The 21077-nt window shown below is 32.3% G+C and overlaps 1 protein-coding gene across 1 annotated transcript in view; it reads left to right on the top strand.

Moving 5' to 3' along the window:
• LOC123661611 (mucin-5AC) overlaps positions 1–21077 on the top strand; it is a 78302-nt gene that overhangs the window by 44171 nt on the left and 13054 nt on the right. The window contains exon 2 of the mRNA XM_045596573.1: positions 1017–1245. Coding sequence (XP_045452529.1) covers positions 1170–1245 — 76 coding nt within the window. The 5' untranslated portion in view covers positions 1017–1169. The remainder of the gene's footprint in view (positions 1–1016; positions 1246–21077) is intronic.

The raw sequence follows: 21077 nt of genomic DNA, 5'->3' as shown, positions 1-21077 counted from the left end.
TGCTTTTTACCAAGACAACATTCTAATATTATTCACAAAATAAAGAAAATTAGTTGAAGCCAAGAGATGTGAAAGGGGAACAAACAAATAGAATCACTTTCTCACGCGTGACATTTGTAAAACTTACCATATCATACATATATTAGTTTTATAAACGTATCTAAATTACGAATAAATTTTAAGACAATTATTTCTTTCATTAAGTAACTTTCAAAAGGTCTCTATCTTATTTAAACAATTTCGTTGTCTGAAACTACTTAATACCTAGGAATTTATTAAAGTTAGTCGCCAAGTTGAAACCACTTGACACCTTGTTTCGAGCACGCTATTAAACTATACCCAATTTTATAGTAACTAATGCTTGATTTAACTTCAATAGAGAGTATATATAGCCATTTTACGTATATAGAATTTATTTCCTTCAGCAACAAGGTCCATTCTACCTTGAAAGTGTAAATTTTAATAGAAACAGTGTAAGTAAACTCGGACTGTAGTAGTAAAGGTCGTTTGTGGGTATTAATAGTCTTTAAAATAGTTTGCTTACAAATTATATTCTTAACGTTTTATTGTATAAAAAAATTACAATCTAAAATTATTTGTTTACGATTACGTAGTCGTTAAATATGAATGTATTTGAATAATAATAAATACATACAAATATGGACCCAATGTTAGCGTTAAATTCGAATACAGTAACTTTACTATAAAAAACATTTATTACGAGTATACCGTTGTAATACTATTTAAGCGAAATTTAATTATATGTTAATATAGGGACTAAAACACTTTGCAAAGTTACCTTTTCCTCATTCATTCAAAAGAGCATTTCAAAGCATTTTAATTCTTTATACACTTTCATAATTAGCGTGACACGAAAATAGGTGTGAAGTACTCCAGCATCAGTGGCTTTAATTTGAACCCTATTAACAACTCGATAATTGCCTACCCCCATACACGTTCGGTAATTACGTACCAACATTCGTTTTAAAATTAAAATCGAATTTATTTTGTTTCAGATACGACACCGGGATGACTTCAACGTAATGCCAATTATCTGTGCCAAAATGGAATACTCAAAAGAGCGGTGAACTATTAAATTTCGAAACGTTCACATGAACGAAAAATATTTTTTAAAAGTATCAATGGTACGGTGAAAATAGTAGAATAAAATGCAGCGGCGACGTTGGAGATTTGCGACAATCGTTGCTTTCCTGCTTTTCGCAACAAAAGACACGCAGTGTCAAGGTAATGTTATATGACTTGGGTTGAAATAAAGAAGATTATATATTACTAATTGCTATTATTTGATACTCAATTTTATATATTAAGGTCATATTTGGATTAATCTATTTTAAAATTTTATAAATGCTGAGATAAATACTAAGAAAATCTAGATTTTATGTTTTTAAATTATGTGAAATGTTTGTTAAGTTGGAGTGGAAAGTTTTGCGCTATTTATATAGTAAAATATTCGGATTTAACAATTACTTCTCTATTTTGTGAGTATTTTAAGGATAAAAGATTTTTTTTAACTGCATTGGAATTCATTCTTTTTTTATGATAGCGTATTGCTATATATCTACATTTTAGAACAAAAATGATGGTTGGGATCGTCGTCAAAAACAGAAACATGAAATTACTGTCGACCATTTAATTTATAATGAATCTATCACAAATTTAAATTAGGTACAAACACTTTCATTATCAATTCTCATTATGTTAATAAATTTCCAAATTGCATTGGTATATGAATATAGTCAAATTCAATTGGTACAATTAATTTAGTTTAAAAAATAGCTAATTAACGTATGAAATTGAGATTATAATAATTCATGACCCTAATCTACAAAAGTGTATATCAAAAAGCAATTAAGAGCCATTTCACAAAAATCGGTAACAATCCGCGAAATTGTAATATTTCGACGTCGTTAATCTGTGTTGGATGCAATAATGTAATTTATATTCTTGAAATATAATAGAGCAACCTTTGTTGTAGTCCATAGTCAGATCAGAATTTTGATTTATATTATGTGTATAAAATTATTAACCTTTTCATCAGCCTCCTCCCTGGGTAAACGGTCGCAATGTATACTTTGAAGTCCTACTTTTCAATAACCTCTACGTTGAAACCATTTTAAAAAAATATCATAATATGTGGAATATAATTTTGTTGTCCACTATCATAGATTTTTATTCCATTTGTATCTCTATTAAACGATAAAAAAAATTTAAAGTTACGAATATTTTCCAAACAAGTACAATTTTAAAAGCGATATTTCTCTTAGAAAACTAAGAAATTTTAACGAACTATCTTCATCAAAAGTAAACTTACATCATTAAGGAATACAAAAAAAATAATTAAAAGATGTAATTATTTTTAATACATTTTATATTAAATAATAAAAAGATAGTATATATTGCCACGCATCAAGCCCGGTAAATCAGTCGAGCGCTAGCGCTCTTAGAGGTAAGGTCCACGCCAAATTCTGCGCAGCCGTCTCTTTCGCTCACACGCGCCAAGCGCCTGTTGTTATAGCGGATAAAACGCATTTGATACTTTCATAATAAAATAAACATATTACGAAAATGACTGTAAAATAATATAATGATAATTTCTGTAAACAAATGTATAATTTAATTTTCTTTTCTCACACTATCAATACAAATAGGCATTTCAATCTGTTTGTCTTGTTATTTGTTAATTAATATGTTTGTCGGTGTCGATGTCATTAAATGCTTTTTTATTCATATCGTAAATATTAGATTCATTCGTAAACTGAAAAAACTAAATCAATTTAAAAAAATTGTTTCATAAAATTGATTTTTTTAATTTTATTTTAAATTTATTGACTGTTGTTATATAACATACTTGAAATTTTTAACAAATTAATTATGTAAAAAACATTTTATACCATAGTTATAATTTTTATTATACATCAGAAAATGATCACGATGGTCTTTTGGTTGTCACACTATACGTACTAGCACAAAGATCGCGCGGCTCATACGACTCGCGCGATGCGACCAAATTTACCTAAACTTGCAGAGCGTAAAATTGTGAAATGGCTCTTAATGTTTAATTTAATTTATTACATATATATATATATATATATATATATATATATATATATATATATATATATATAAGGCTATATGGTTACGCGACAAAGAAACTTATAGCGACGAAGGGATAACCATCCAACTGTCTGAGGTAGGGCACAGCAGAAATTTCCTGCTCAAAATATGGAGCAGCCCGACTGGGGTAGTACCTCGACCTTACAGAAGATCACAGCAAAATAATACTGTTTTCAAGCAGTATTTTGTTCTTGTTGGTGAGTAAGGTAACCAGAGCTCCTAAGGGGGATTGGGGATTAGGTCGGGAACGCGCTTGCGATGATTCTGGTGTTGCACGCGTCTATAAGCTACGGTAATCGCTTACCATCAGGTGAGCCGTACGCTTGTTTGCCGAACTAGTGACAAAAAAAAAACTGCTGGCTTTGAAATACACAGACTGCAGACAGGCAGCAGCGACTTCGGTGCGACAACGTCAGCCCTGCGGTCACCAACCCGACTGCCCAGCGTGGCGACTATGGGCAATACACATGACTTCACGGCATTTTTGGCGCGAACTTGTAGAGGACTATGTCTAGCAGTGGACTGCGATAGACTGATGTGTGTGTGTGTGTGTAGACTATACGCTTCAGCCTGTAATATCCCACTACTAGGCATAGGCCTCATTCCCCATGTTGGGGAAGGATCAGAGCTTAATCCACCACGCTGCTCCAATGCGGGTTGGCGAATATATTCCCTACTATGAGTAACGATCGCTATCAGGCGTAGATGATAACAACCGGGACCGACGGCTTAACGTGCTCTCCGAGACACGGTGGAGACCCACAAGGACTGCACAAACACCTTGACCACGGCAAACACCTGTATGGTCAATACAAATGTTTGTCATGTGCGGGGAGCGAACCCGCAACCGCTAGCGCAACAGGCACAATCCATGACTGTAACCGTTGCGCCAACGCGGCGTCAGGCGGCGTTTAGACTATGTAATTATATTAATATTATGATTTGTAAGAGTTGACATTGTTTGTAATGGCATATTGATATTAGTTCAATGTAATGACCTCTAAAATGTGTCAAGATATTCTGAATTTAACATAATTTAGAGTTCAAAATCTTTTGTGATGTATAAAAAAATAACGACCTTGTCTCGTAGTCATTTTGCAATATATTTATGACTTTCTAAGCAATATTTTACAACATACATAATGTTTGATACAAGAAGCGAAAATAACTTCATAAACATCTTCTTTTCGTCTTCACAAAGTTTGTAGACATTTCTTGCGGCAAGGTATTCATATCTATAGTAAAACCCCGAAAACTCTTTCACATTTGACACTCACTAAGATTAAAGGTTGACATTTAAAAAAAAAAAAACTTTTAATGCACTAGGTAATAACTTTCATAGAATATGGGATTATATATATTGTTGTAATAAAAACTAACCCACATTAGTAATAAATTTACAAAATTACACAAAATAGATTTTTAAACAGTAAGGATCAATTTCTCCGGTTGCTGATGAAAAATGTACATAGTTGTCTAACACATAAAAGTATAATTTCTTCATAACAAAATATTTACTATGGTTTTTCTGTCTCATTTCCAAACACTAATTTTATCTTTCAGATATTTCTTTTCACCACCTGTAATTTACAGATAGACTATCAGTGTGGGTTATCAGCTGGTTAAATGGGCCCTGAATACAGAATTTTGACCATAGAGGTTACATTCTCGGTTAGTTATACTCGTAGCTGCATATAAACTGTGTGACAACAATAATTTGTAAATTGTTAACAAAGTCAAATTAAACAAAACATATTTTTAATTAGATTTAATTTAACGCACGCACATAATTACCGTTACGTAATATTTGCGGTGCATAATAAAATACTTTAGTAAATGAAGTAAATATGATTCCCGTGATTTAATTTTCACTTAAATATTTTAATAAGTTGACAAAACTTGTTTAATATACTAATAGAGTCAATAAAGATAAAAAGCTAAGTTATATAGCTATCGAGAGTCGAAAGTCTCCTAATTAATAGTTTATCATAAAAAAAGAAACTTAAATTCAACGAAATTAAGTCATCGATAAGCATAGTAATAATAGAAATAAATCGTTACTGAAAAATAAAAATAAAATGGATATCCCACACAAAAAGCCTGTAATCTAATTTCGTTCTAAACTTTTGCCACCGCTTGTTACATACTCATTTGTAACGAGTCCTTAGTTAAGGAAAAAAACATTCACTATTTTCTGACCGATAAATTAAATACAAGCCCCACGCGATGTGGGTTGTTGCCGCCCACGTGAGTCGCCTAACTGGCGCTCCATTTATTATTCAAGAGCTAAGCACGAAAAGTACGAGGTCCACTGCAAAATAACAATACGTTATTTAAGTTATATTGTAATTTTCAACACATCACAATATTTTTTTAAGATTGCAGTTGTATTTTAAATTTTTGCTTTTTTACACTAATTTCTACTCTTTGTGAATTAATAATTAAAAAACTGTATATACATCTCTTTTTTATGTGTATTTATGTTATTATGGATTAAATAAGAAAAAAAATATATTTTGTTACATAGAAATTGAAATTTTCCAAAAGGATCTACTTGTTCAGTCACACGTGATCGTCGTATTAAGCTCTATTCATACAAGCTACGCAAGGTGAATAATTCTTTGAAGGAAATCTATAGAGCAATTAGTATTGAGCTTACATCAAAGTACGCCTAAATAAGCATGAATGTAAAATTAAATAAACAAGCATACATAATATGCTTATTCGAATAAAGCTTATGTTACATATAAACAAATCACTCGTATGAAAACAAATTATATCATCATGATGATAGAAAAAATTGAGTAATAAAGAAAGTGTTTAGGAAAACTCTTATGTACATATTTAATAGAACAATTAGATGTTTAAAGGCTATAATTTAATAATTTCTAGACATATACACATACTATTAGCATGTACTAGTAGCAAGTGATTAATAATATTAAGATTAGGATTTTTTTTTATACATCTAGGTCGTCAAATAAGTGAACGGCTCACCTGACGGTAAGCAATTACCGTTATCTTCTGTAAGGTCGAGTTACTTTCCCAGATTTAGAGCAGGATATTTCCTGCTGTACCCTACCTCAGTTAATAAATAATTCGTATAATCGATTCAGTAGTGTTAAAATATATCAATAACAAACAATAACATTTTTCCTCTTTATATTACTGTCAATAACTTAGGTATATAATCTTATATCAAGGGGTCATATAAAACATAATTTCCTTTTATTCTGATAAAAGTAGACACACCTTTCAATGTTCAACAATAAATATCAATTCATCGTCATCATCATCATCATTTGAGCCTATTGCAGTCTACTACTGGACATATTCGACAAGTTCGCGCCAAAAATGGCGTGAACTCATGTGTGTTTTCCATAGTCACCACGCTGGGCAGGCGGGTTGGTGACCGCAGGGCTGGCTTTGTCGCACCGAAGACACTGCTGCCCGTCCTCAGCCTGTGTATTTCAAAGCCAGCAGTTGGATGGTTATCCCGCCAGCGGTCAGCTTTATAAGTTCCAAGGTGGCAGTGGAACTTTGTTATCCCTTAATCGCCTCTTACGGCACCCACGGGAAGAGAGGGGGTGGCTATATTCTTTGAGTAGCCACACAGCATATAAATATCAATTGCTCATTTCATGATATTTTATGTATACGTACGAGTAAAAAGCGTCAAGTTATCGTTTACATAATACTTTATGTTTCATTCAATACGTGCTTCGTGAATTGTGTCTATGCAGTTTCATGCAATTTATTTTTATGTACATACTCTGATCCTTCGCATTGTGCCAATATGCGACGCGATAGCAATCTTTATAGCTATATACGTTGATCCAATGAAAAGTGGCTAATACTCGTTAATGTAAAGCATCGAAAGGCATCCGATGAATGTTCAATATCTGATATAAATTTAACAACACATTTCGCTTACAAATTTCATTTTCATTTTCAAAATGCATTATGGCCCTCGATCGTTGGGGTAATATGTCATTTACTGCTATTATATGACAATAATAAAAGTAACATTAATATGATTTTATACGTAGAAAAAAAATATAGAAAAGAAATATGATTTTAAGTTTAATTTCTATATTACAAAAATAGTTTTTGTCATCTTTGTAAAGGACTGCGTTACAATTTTATGGAGTGTTAAAAAAAATAAACTGTAGCGACACAGCTTTATATGTTAAATGTAACTATTATTTTACTAGCTTTTCTGTGTTCGGAAAATCAAGACATTTGCATAAAATTACATATTCTATATTGAAGCGGCGGTAGGTTATAATAACAAAGGGTCACATCTTGATCTTATACGCAAACTGTTTCCAAACAAACAATTAAAAAATTATCTCTAGTTACAATAACGAGCTATTTATTTATTTATTCTGTGATATATAAAAAAATTGTACAATCAATAATTGACAGATAGATTCAACATTTCTATAATAATAAATAACTTTATTGCACACAGTAACATATAACAATAACATAAGAATAAAGCTTAAAGGGAAAAAAATACATTGCATGCAACGGGCGGTCTTATTACTAGATCGTGATCTCTTCCAGACTACCCACCAGAAAGGAGCTTTTTGAATTTAAGGGGCTTGTACAGCTTAAAAATATAATATAATCTATAATTATATAATATTTACAATCCATATAAATACATACATACATCTACATATGCGCAATACTCACAGTATTAAAAAGTATAAATAAATATATAATATAATAAATAAATAATTTTTAAATAGTAAATTTCTATGCACATTTTGTGAGAAAACTAAAAATATTTATGATTGATATATCCATTGTAAAACACATTTATTGTTGTAAATAGAAATATTTATCTGAATATATTGCGGGTTGATACGCCATTGTTAGGGTAAACAAGTTTCATTGAAATATGCATTTGGCTTCGACTGACCGGTTCGACTTACTTAAGTCTAGCACGATTCCTGTTTCTGTAAACCGCATTAAATACTAGTTTCACATATTAAACAACCTTTTCAAATATGGTAAGTGACATGAAAACTACGCCTTAGAATCGAGGTCATGTTTACATAACATGGTGGAAGCGGTGATAAAGTAAACACTATTTAGTTTTAGGAAATATAGTATAGCACCTTCCCCTACACGGAGAAAGAGGCCTATGCCTAGTAGTGAGATGCTATAGGCTGGATAGATAGTGTTGTAATCTAGTCATTTTTCAAAATTGTCATTGTCAAATTTGTTATGTCATGTTTCAAAATTGTCATGTCATTTGTCATTTGTCAAAATGAAAATAAATGAAATGAAATATTGTTTTACATATCGGTTAATTAATGAACACTAAAGTTAAATGAAAATAGTGCTACGCTACGAATTAGTTTTATTTTTTTAACGTTATTACTGGCAATTTTCATAAATAAAGATAATAAATAACGTAATAACGTCCAAATAAACTATCTTTTAACTATTGACTCACATTACCATTTTTTATTTATACATTTTGCAATGTTTGTTGCAATTAATGACCAAATCGTAAATTTTTAAGCGATAATTAATTGTCTATATAGATAAAATGTTTTTTGTTATAGCATTATTTTCATTTTTTTTACATATTTATAAAGTAACCTCGTCGCAGAAACATTTAAAATATTTTTAAAACTGACGGTTGTATTTTCGGCACCGCATGTGTTCTATTTTCATGTAAATGTATTGTTATAGTACATATTCTTTGTATATTATGGCAAACATATACATAGCAGGGAGTTTTGCAATTGTTAATAAATCAAGTATTTAAAACATTGAATTAAAATTTCTGTCGACCAAACTATATAGAAACCCTATTGCAAAGCGTTCATTGCACGCATTAGGTAATTATGTACACGTGAACAAACATGATGTACGGAAAGTCACAGAACCATGTCACTGCAGTTGTCAATTTTAACAGCGAATATCATAATATGAACCTTATGTCAAAACATCTCTTTATATTAATAATTCTATTTAATCGTAACGCAACATAACACTCATTAAAAAAAAATAAACAATTCATGAATTTTTTTTAGTTAAGTTAGTGGTTAAGTTAATGGACTTGCTATCTACAAACTTAAGGCTGATATATATATTAAATTGATGTATAAGATATATATATATATATATATATATATATATATTGGCACCTATTATTGTATAATAAATAAGGGAAGGGAATGGTTCTGCTAGCCGAAATACAGGCTATGCCTAGTTCGGTTACAGATGCTCTCATTACTTATGATATAGTTGGCACATTACCATTGTAATATATTACCAAGTTTGTGAAATTAAAGACATTAATAAATTATTATTATTATTACATTTAATATCTATCTTTCTTAAAAATGCAATGTTAAAATTATTTTACTCACATCTTACTTATGAATTTAAGCTAATAAGCTTGTACGTATGCGCCGACGGCTAATTAATTTTCTTGTCAATTGCAGGAATACGCGGCGAACGAAAATATTTTAATCTGTATTATAGACATTTTTCGCAAGATGGCTGAATGGCGTAATTAAAAGTATAATTATAATGAAAATGATAAGTTATTTGTATTGTTTTAGGTATAATAATGAAATTCTGACTGTTGTCTGTTTTTAAAATAAAATTGATTTATCTAAACATTATACGCGACATTGGCGAAATCAACTGTGCTTTACTTGCACAACTGATAATTCAACATTAAACAAATTAATAATTAGTTCAAATGGTCAAATCGTAAATAAAAAATCATGTCTGAAGCATATAAGCTGATTAGTACATTAGCGAGGCTCGATATGTACTGCTGTGTTTCAAACGTTCGCCGAACCGTGTACGTGTTCTGCTTCTCTAATTGGGGATTAGATCATTTAACTCCGCGTTGTATTGAATTAAGACTCCCTATTCAATATTATAAAAAAAAACTTAAAAAAATTAATTACTGGTTGTATATTTATTAAAACAAAATAATACAAAAAAATGTGGTATAGATAAATATAAAGATAGTAAATTGAATTAAACGCGTATATTTTGACTGAAAAATCACAGACTTAAAACGCTAGCTGGCCTTAGCTTCCAATTTGTTATTCAATATGCAAAAAAATATTTTTGTATGTGGAGTAAAAGAGTAAAACTTATAAAGCAAAACTTTTGTCTATTTTTAGACATTGCTGTCTTGTATACTACAATTATTTTTATGTTCTTTTTTATTGCATCTAGTTTTTTATGTATCACTATGAATGTAGTTTTGTACGTTACAATTGTATTATTACTTTAGTGACATTTGTATATTTTTTGTAACAGTTGATTATATCGAATTACTCTGTTAGTCTATTGTCTGTTACTGTAGTTAAATAAAATAAAATAACAAAAATAAACTCATACGATATTAATGTAGATATGACTACAAAATTTATACTACAAATATTTCCTGATATTGTGATTCAGGAAAAACTGTACTTTATATTTAAATCTTAAACAAATATCTTACCAATATCTGTTAAACTTTATAGTAGTTTTTAGGGTTCCGTACCTTAAAAGGAAAAAACGGAACCTTTATAGGATCACTTTGTTGTCCGTCTGTTTGTCGAGACCCCTTTTCTCAGGAACGCGTAGAAGTATCAAGTCAAGTCCCTTGGAACTGTGAAATAATTAAACTTCTAAGCCAACGCAATTTAAAGATGCAGCCTTTTATGCTGCAAATTTTCGACAAATTGAAATTTGGTACGAAGCAACGTCTTATAGCACAGACAAAAAAATTGCGAAAAGCATAAATTTTTAGTTACATCACATAATCAAAAAATTTAAATACTTTTTTTACGGAACCCTCGGGATTCGAGTCGCACTTGGCCGGTTTTTAATAAAAAGACTGAAATGAATTTATACCGAGACGAAGAAAAATAAAAATTCATTTTATATATTCTTTGACTACAAAGATATGATGCTGTACTGTACAGTACATATTCATATTATTTTTTTTTTACCTGAGTAAAATGAGAATTTTATGCTCAGCACGTGAAGTTCATTTTCCATCTTAATCTTCCTCGAACCTCTCACCTTATCGTATATTTTGGTACATTCAGCTAATCCTCTTCTCGTAGTCATTGCGACGCGTAAGATCTTCTGAAAATTCAATGAATAATCAAATAGATTCTTGGTCATAAAGCTTTAATAAAATTTTCACTCCCTAGATTACAAAACCACGTTGAATCATTGTGTAAAGTCAAACTAATTATACTTATATAGCTGTCTAAATCCATATTAACTACTAATATAGTATAATATATTATGGAAATATTTAATTTCTCAATTTCTCAAATTTAATTCATACTAATTGCCCTAGGGCGAGCTTCGTACCTACATATTTTATATTTTGCACATATATCGATTTTAAAACGAAACACCTGGGGTCTTCTTTTGTGGCACTTATGGCAGAATGGCTGGGACGCTTTATATAGCACTTCCACATTCCCCTGCGTTTGCCCTTGCGGGCCCGTCGTGGTGACCACCTCCGAAAGGCGCACTTCAGCGCAAAGCGCACCTTTCTCTTCGAGATCTATCAGCGCGAACGATGTGTCCCCGGCCTAACGACCACCGCCTAGGAAGTGGAGAGTAAACATCGAGGAGAAAACACTTACTACACCTCCTCGTGGTGAAAAGAAACTGGCCCTTCATTTCACCTTGCTACACCCATCCTTGAATCCCCATCGGAGCTGGGAGCGAGTTGGCGAGACTCACACCCGGTGGTTAGAAGGATCCAGGGGCTTGTGACCATAGTCCGTCTTCTCAGTGCCACGCGCACTCCCAAATCGACCCATCCGAACCGGGAGAACCGGGAGACGACCCACCCCCGGGCCTGACCAGGAGTTTATGCACCTCCCTTCCCACCACTCTGGCAGGCTAGAGAGGTACCTAGAGCGCACCCTTCCCAGTCGGTCGTTAGCCGCGATGGTCAGCAGTTTGTACAGTGATAAAAGCTTTGGAAGTGCTGCCCAACACGTTGCCCAGGATGCATCACGAGGAGATCGCCGACGATTGGCACCCATTCCTTTACACATCGCTTCAGCCTGTAATATCCCACTGCTGGGCATAGGATTCTTTTCCCCATACCTACCCCTACTATGAGTAACGATCGCTATTAGGTGTACATAATAACAATTAAGATTATATAGTATATATATATATATATAAATATATATATAATCTATATATATATATATATATATATATATATATATATATATATATATATATATATATATATATATATATATATATATATACATCCAGATACATTTTTGGCGTCAAGCACGAACTGCGTTATTACGACGTCCCTCAGTTATGCTTACATTTTATATGTTTTTTCTGCGAATGTTGCTTATTTTTTTCATTTTAAATTCCGTGGGTTATATCAATTTCTTTAAATTTCTTTTTTGAGAATATTCTGCTTACAGTTGTGCCCAACCATTTATGAACCCCTTTCATGATACTTATGTTATTGCTTCCTCCATATATCCATATAGCCTCACTTAATGCACCGATTATTTAGCGTCCTATATAAGTAATGATGAAATGAGTGAGAAGTAAGCTGAAATGCGACGTTGCCAGTTTTCTAGTAGGTGTGATCATCTATCGTTAACTTAAGAAATAATTCTATTACGCTCGTTGAAATTTTAACATGTAACGGTCATAAGGAACACCTCCAATTTTTCATCTTATAATAGCTCTCTTAATGAGTTGCAACATATATTATATTTAGGCTTTTAACATTTTAATTATTGACGACGTAGCACATCATCAGAATAATAATATAATAAATAATTATTTATCGTTGTGTCCATTTGTTATAAGTATTCTTTGACGGTTCGCAGGTTATGTCCACTTTCCTGCGAACCGTCAAAGAATAATAGTAAATAATGTTCCCTTATCCTGCCACGGATACTTTCTGTACATTGAAGATATTTAAAAAAAGTGATACGGTCTATGAATACAGGTTACTGAATCGAACATTTTTTTTATATGTTTGTATGTGTCGTTGTGTCTTCATCACGTCAAAACAGCTAAACTGATTTCAAGTAATTTTAGAACATGGGTAACTGGGCATCCAAGAATACGAGGATATTATTTTTTCTTCTTCGCTGACGAATCTTATAGGTTAATTAAGTTTTATAGCCACAAATAGTTGTGCTGCCTGCTTTTACAAACAACATATTATTATCATTTTCAATATAAAAATGTCTCTATTTTTTATACAGACTAAATAGTCTAACCACTTAACTCTATTTTACTGGAATGATTTACCTAAGTCGTCGTCTGGTAAATTTAAACGTCGTCAAATAATATTTACTTATAAAATATAAAGTATATCTTTTAAGTAGGTTTTTAATTTTTTTTAAGTGGATAACAATAGTTTATTAAACATTATACATATTTACAATTCACAACTTAAGAACTAAATATTTACAGATAGTTTTGGTATAAATCATGTCCGCGTGGAATCGTGTCAAGAATGCTGACAGCATTTTCTCGTTGAATCGCTATACCGATTCTCTGGGCAAAAAAATGCACCAGCCCTCTTGTCACCAGTGGAGGCAATAAGGCGAGGAGTTATCTCATTTAAAAAAAAATTTAGCACTGCTACTCCAAGGTCCAAGTGTTTCGACTGCAAATGGCACAAAGATGTAATTTGAAATTAATGACGAATACTTGTGCCGTTTAGTCGTTTCAGCTTTTTCCGCTGTGGCTCCCGCTTTTAAGGCTGTTTCCCTGACATGAGAAGGAGCAAGTGCGTCAACGCAGGTTGCGTCCCACAAAAGCGCCCGTCCCCTTTCCCAGGGAACCAACGTCAATCCATCAGGTCTCTTGCCATCATTGCGACTAATTCCAGTAGGCTCGATAAGAGCAGGAACGTCGATGGTGGCAAGAGCTTTTTTATGGTATCGTTTAGGGAACCGTGGCGGGAAAACCTACCTGAACTCTTGTTACAGGAAAGGCCGTGTAGTCCGAAAGAATCGACCTCTTTTCCGCACGGAGATCTGTGTTCAAAGCACAGTGGAGCTCCCAACCGGAGACCGAGAGCAATTCTAAAACTTTCATTGTCTAAAAGTGTCCCAAAGTTTTTTGACGGCATTGCGTGTAGCCTGGATTGGGTCAAAAGCCAGAACAGCTGCAAAAAAACTTCGTATCCTTAATAACAGTATGCGTCAAACTAACGTCCGTATATGTGTTACGTATTGCGTAGCCCTTACCTTATATACGGACGTCGTAAATCTGTATACCTACTATTCGAACCACTACATATTCGACGTCCATGACCAAACCGTCACTAAACATAAAACACAAATTTTCAGTAGGGGCGCTCAGTAACCAAATAAAAAATCATTGCAAAAATGTATTGAACGTAACAGAACCTTTGTTTTTTCAGATTCAAAGACTGCTACCCAGCCTGGCTTCCATATTCATGCAAAAAAGTATAGATAATGTATATCTAATATATAAAATTCTCGTGTCGCGGTGTTTGTAGTTAAACTCCTCCGAAACGGCTTGACCGATTCTCATTAAATTTTTTGTGCATATTGGGTAGGTATGAGAATCGAACAACATCTATTTTTCATCCCCCTAAATGTTAAGGGTAGTCCACCCCTAAATTTAATTTTTAATTTTTAGATAAATTATTTTATTTTTTATTTTATTATGATTTGGCGTTGAAAAATACATACAACCCTATGTTTTCACCCTTCTACCACCAACCCCTATTTTAAAATAGCGTTTAGCGGCAAGACAACGTTTGCCGGGTCAGCTAGTTAACTTATAGAAATTTTTTTATTTTTATGACAAAATAGTGTCACTTTTCCGTTTAATATGTAAATTCAATTCGTAAATTCGTTAAAGCCTCACTTTTTCCTTTTAAGTGTACTTTTATTTTATTTTACTACTTAAGCAGTATTTTGCAACCGAGCGTCAAATAAGCAGCGACACGTGCGTAGCAACTTCGGCAAACTGTTTTTAAATGATTTGTTTTGACTTAATTGAATATTTCAAAACCTTCAAATACAGTCAGTTTGGCAACGTCGCAATAGGACGTCAAATAATCGGTTGTATCGGAAGAGTTCTAGCAGAGTATACGCTCTGTCGATATACGCGCTAGACTAGCGCTGCACCGTTGGTGCGGAATTTCGCGGAAGTTTTAGTTATACAAATGCAAATGTCTCAACGATTTTTTGCCTTCCGGCGATTTTTGTTGTACAGGTAGCTAGAGCCAAAAGGACTAATGGGACATCGATTAAAAAAGTGGCGTCCAATATGCGGACGTCTAAAGGAGGTGGACGCCAGTTTAGATGCATTTCGGCCCATGTGGGACGCCTAATTATTAGCAGGATGTATATATATATATATATATATATATATATATATATATATAGATTATATATATATATACATACAAGAATGTCTCGTTTAATAGTATAAGATAAAGACTAACTAAAAGGCAAGAGTTGTGTTAATTCCATTAATTTCAATTAATAAGCGAGTTTATCTATCGTAAAAATAGTAGTACCATTTCTACAAAGCTATCGAGCAAGTAATCGGATGGTTGAGTTTGTTTCTATCCGCCATTATTCTGCTTCCCGAGCTCAAAGATAATTTATCTCTCAATGTCAGTGAAAACAAATTTATCACTCAATCAACGAAGCGTTTGTAGAAATGTTTTTAAACTAAATTTATCTAATTTTTGGTACCTTTCTTTAAAAATATAAATTAAAATTAGACCTGGCGAATGCGACAATCTTAAAGTAAACTTGATTTAGTTTTTAAGAGTGTATAGTAGTAACTAATATAATGATGAGTAAAATAAATACTTATCATTATTACTAATGTATATATGAGTTCTTCTGTAGGAAAATATTTTGGTTATATTTAAAAATACTCACATACGTCGAGAATATGTGTAATAAAGTTAGTATAAAAACGTATGCATGTTATGCAGGAATGTTAATAAATAAAATGTCTCATTAAAAAAACGAGTGTGCTTTAGACCACTCGACCGAAGTAAAACTTACGAAACATAATTCTCTCTATCTTCACTAGCTTATATCTCTCTCTTAACTTTCGTTCGCCTCGCCTGACCACACTTTTCGTATCGCTCTCGTCAAGCATTCACCAGCTTACTTCCTAAGTCAAGCGTGCGTAAAGAAGTTTTACTTCAAATAATTGTGTTTGCTCGCAAACGAAAAAAAAACCGACTTCAATTACATCGAAGAGTAGTAATACAACGTAGATCGATGAAAAAATAGTAATACTTTGTTCGTATTCCATATAACGCCACATTATAAAATTGTAGAATTATGTAATGTTCTACTGTTATTTCTAACATTTTGTTAACGATTGTAGGCAGAAATTTCATAAAAGGCCCGTCGTCGATTCGCGCGAAGCGCTGACATCGCTTATTACGGCGGGTTTTTTAGTTGAAGCGGATTTATATTGAATTACGGTTTATGTCTTTTTTATTAAAAATATGTACTGTTCATGTTTTCACACAGCTCCGATGCACGACTGGAGTTTACCCCTTCAGATCAACTGTCTAAATAGGCACAAAAAGGCTTACTAGTCTGAGAAATATATTATTACTATAACAAATTGTAAATAAATTAATCTAATAACGCCATCTATCGGAACCTAATTGCGTTATTAGAAAACGTCTGAACGCCATCTCTAACAAGGTCATTCGTTCAGTAGATTTTACTGTTCAATTTTTTCATTCCGGGGCCGGCACGTAAAATAGCCAAGTAAATACCCAGTATTAGCGATAACTCAAAAATTAAAAGCACAAATATATTTATAACGAATAAACTGCTACTCTATACTCTAGTGGAATATTGTAATTTGATCGATAGTCAACGAAGTAATTTCATTAAATTTTGATAGATGGCGTTGTGGCAAAGTATTGAACATGACCACAGTCGTCTTAACATCGTCATGTAAATACGTGTCATCAAAGATTACTCAAAAATTGCTCATTATATCTCAATCATATTTAAAACGGACGACATGACAAGTATTAGCTTTTGATTTATACAAAAAAGATCAAAATCAGTGCACCCAGTAAAAAGATATAACGTATAATACAATGTAGGGTGACGAAAAAACCGTCAAGTAAATACGCAATATTAGATATAACTCACAAATTACTAATCAAATCTCAATTAAATTTGAATGGGACCACGTGACGAATAGTAGCTTTTAATTTATATAAGAAACGTCAAAATCGGTGCACCCATTAAAAAGTTATGAGGTATAATACAACGTAAGGTGACGAAAATAATGTCAAGTAAATACGCGTTATCAAAGATTAATCAAAAAGAAGTTATCAGATCTCGATAAAATTTATATGTGACCACATGATAAACATCAGCTTTCGATTAAAGTAAAAATTATCAAAATCGATACACCCAGTAAAAAGTTATTGCGGATTTTCAAGAGTTTCCCTCGATTTCTCTGGGATCCCATCATCAGATCCTGGTTTCCTTATCATGGTACCAAACTAGGGATATCCCCTTTCCAACAAAAAAAGAATTATCAAAATCGGTACACCCAGTAGAAAGTTATGTGGTATAATACAGCGTAGGTCGACGAAAAAAGCGTCAAGTAAAAACGCATTATTAGATATAATTCGAAAAGTAGTTGTTAGATCTCAAATAAATTTAAATGGGACCAATCGGCACACACCACCTTTCGATTAAAATAAAATTTGTCGAAATCGGTCTACCTGGTCAAAAGTTCTGATGTAACATACATAAAAAAAAAAAAAAAAAAAAAAAAAAAAACAGTCGAATTGAGAACCTCCTCCTTTTTTGGAAGTCGGTTAAAAATATAAGTAAAAACGGACTCATGAAAAATGTTCAGTAAACGTGTCGTCATTATCAAAGTAGTTCGATGGTACCATAGAGTTTACGATGTGAATTGGCTCAGCTCTTTTGAAATTGATAAACTACACGTGAGTTCATTTTAAACTTGATTGTATTTTAGTATTTTTTTATATGTAACAGTAACACTGAATTAATAGACAATCCGTTTACCAAGATTAAATTTAAAGCAAAGGCATAGGCGAGAATAGTCTCGGGAAAGGAACGCAGCTCAAAGCCGCTCCACTACGACTTGGCAGATAAAAATTTCTGAGATTTTTTTACAACATATGTAGATTTCTTTGCGATTTTTCCATCCACACAAGTTGAATTTTAAACATAAAAGCATTCGAAAAGCACTTGAATACGTGTCAGTAAGAATTTAAAACGTTCTTTTGATGTGCACGAAAAAAAAAATGGAGTTCCGTCGTAAAAATTTCATAAAATTTACGAGAGATGTAGTAAGAGTTATAAAAATGCTTGTTACACTTCCACAAAGCGATTAACTAACTAATTATCTCGCTAACTAACTAACTAATCTTAGTACTAATCGCAATTGTTCTGTCCTGCAGGTATTAAAAGTTTGAGAACAATCTGCTGATGACCCCAAAACTAAATTCTATTGATTTACTTACAAATTCATATTAAACTTTGCTTGCGATTTTTATTGGATAGAAATTTAATATTTTTTTTTAAATTATTTTCGGTAAATCTAAAAAAAAAATTGTAATATTATGACCCTCAATGTGTGTATTCCTGAATAAATAAAAATTAAACACATTTAAATTCAATTGATTTTATATTATTAAACTTAAATAATGGACGAGTGCACTAATGTAATGGTGCGTGTACCGTGTCGACGGCGTCTAAACACCGACGGGCGCAGGTTCGATCCCCGCTCGGAGCGGATATTTGTGTTTATACTTCCGAGTGGTAGTTAACGCCACTCAATTTTTATATTAATCCATTTTAAATATATTAAAATTAGTATTTTAATATATTTAAATCATGTAATCTATTTTAACCATGTACAACTTAAAGCCACAAGGTGATAAAACACACTTAACAAACGTCAAAAAATATACGTTTAAAAAAATAAAGAGTCATAAATCAGTTAAAAATTCATGAACACCTTACCAACTACATCATCTAGAAAGCCTATCTATTACACTTTTTTAAATAATAATTATATGTTATATGCTGTACACCAGAACAAAAATTAAAAAAAAAGTTTAGTAAAAGAATAGCAAAAGGCGGCATTTTCACGTAAAGGTCTCTATCGAACTTGAAGTTGAATTTCTTCCAAGTAATCTTTAGGTATACACTGAAAAATAATAATTTAATAGGTGTCCTGGAATAAAAAAAAATAGGTATAAATAAATATAAATCATTAATAAATATTATCAATACATAATAATTTTTTGCAATGAATATTATTAATTGCAGAAAAGAAGCTTTACAACTTAAAATACATTAATCATTCAACTGCTGATAAACAATTTTCATCACCCCTAAATGGTTTTCAAAATGCCCGATTACGCCATAAAGAGCTTTTAAGCCTTTTCTACACGTCACGCGCAGGCTACTCTACACGTGCGCCTAATTACCTACGATTTACGACCACCACACCCGGATATTAATGATTTTTGATTTTTTCCAAACAAAATTTTAAATCAGTATGTATATAGGTCACGATTTAAATAATTAAGTGATTAAATGTATTTAAATGTAATATATACTAATGTCGTAAAACTAAAGACTAGTCACACCGGTTCAAAGGTGAACCAATCTAACTGAAAACTTCATTTCTTTAAAGTTTTAAATTAGTCTGTTTGTTGAAGGAGATTATAGCTATAGAACATTATAATGAAGTTAATAAATTAAATAGGAACATACAAGTCATAAAATTTAAAAGTAATTAAAGTTTTCAATACAAAATTATACGACAATTACCATTCATAGATCTCTACTAGTAATTCTTCTTGACAAAATTATAAATCAAACTTTCTTATATTGTGTTTAACTTCTCAAAACTTCGTTGTGATCGTTGAAAGTTAGAAGTCTCATTGCCAACCTTCATTAATTTTATACTGACACATCGGTTGCAAAGTTAAGGTTTAAGGTTTTTCTTTTGGCGGTAGGAGCGTAAAAGTGACTAGACGTGCTTTTAAACTGTGCTTAACTTTATAATAAATAAAATTGTTAAAACTACTTTAAACCACTATTTTCATGAATTATATAATATAATTCCACGAAGTACTACTACACACCAGCAACTGTTATCCTGATGATTTTCTCTGCTTGGCACCTACTATTTTAAAATTAAAATTACCCCCGCAAACCGAAATTCTATGAGAAGGTCAGTTACTGCACCCTCCGATCTCTTCAAATCTGAAATGACTGAGTTTTAGAGGCACTTGCAAACATCACTCCAAGTGCATCCACAACATCGTTTTCTGCTGAGTTTGATCCTTTCAAGTCTTATATCGGCACAGCATAAAACAAACTGCAAGGTCAGTCACTGTACGCTAACTTACTATGCCTCCAAATATTTCACTCTACGGTTGTATGTAGATGATCTTCAACTTTACTGCCATTCTAAATAGAACGATTTGCCGACATCTATAATAATATAAACCATGACTTAGACAAAATTTATCATTGGAGTTCATCATATTGACTAAATGTTCACTCACTCACTCTCTTCAGCTTATCGCAGTCCACTGCAAGACATAGGCCTCCCCAAGTTCGCGCCAGACATCCCGGTTTTCCGCAATCCTCATCTAACCTACACCGGCAATCAATCACATCCTCGCTGCGTTTGATAAGACGCGGTCTCTCCTGCGACACAGGTGACCAGCCCCCTGCCATTTCAACTTGCTAATTCTGTGGGCTGTGTTGGTTACTTTTATTCTCTCGCGGATAGTCTTATTTCTAATCCTATCTTTGTTGCAAGTAGAGGGAGTTGTTCCGGTAGAATAATATATATATATATATATATATATATATATATATATATATATATATTATACATACACG

This window comes from Melitaea cinxia, chromosome 2 (genome assembly GCF_905220565.1).
Source record: "Melitaea cinxia chromosome 2, ilMelCinx1.1, whole genome shotgun sequence".
NCBI classification, from domain to species: Eukaryota; Metazoa; Arthropoda; class Insecta; order Lepidoptera; family Nymphalidae; genus Melitaea; species Melitaea cinxia.
Note: the sequence above shows the minus strand (reverse complement) of the source record. Positions and strands in the feature narration are given on the sequence as shown.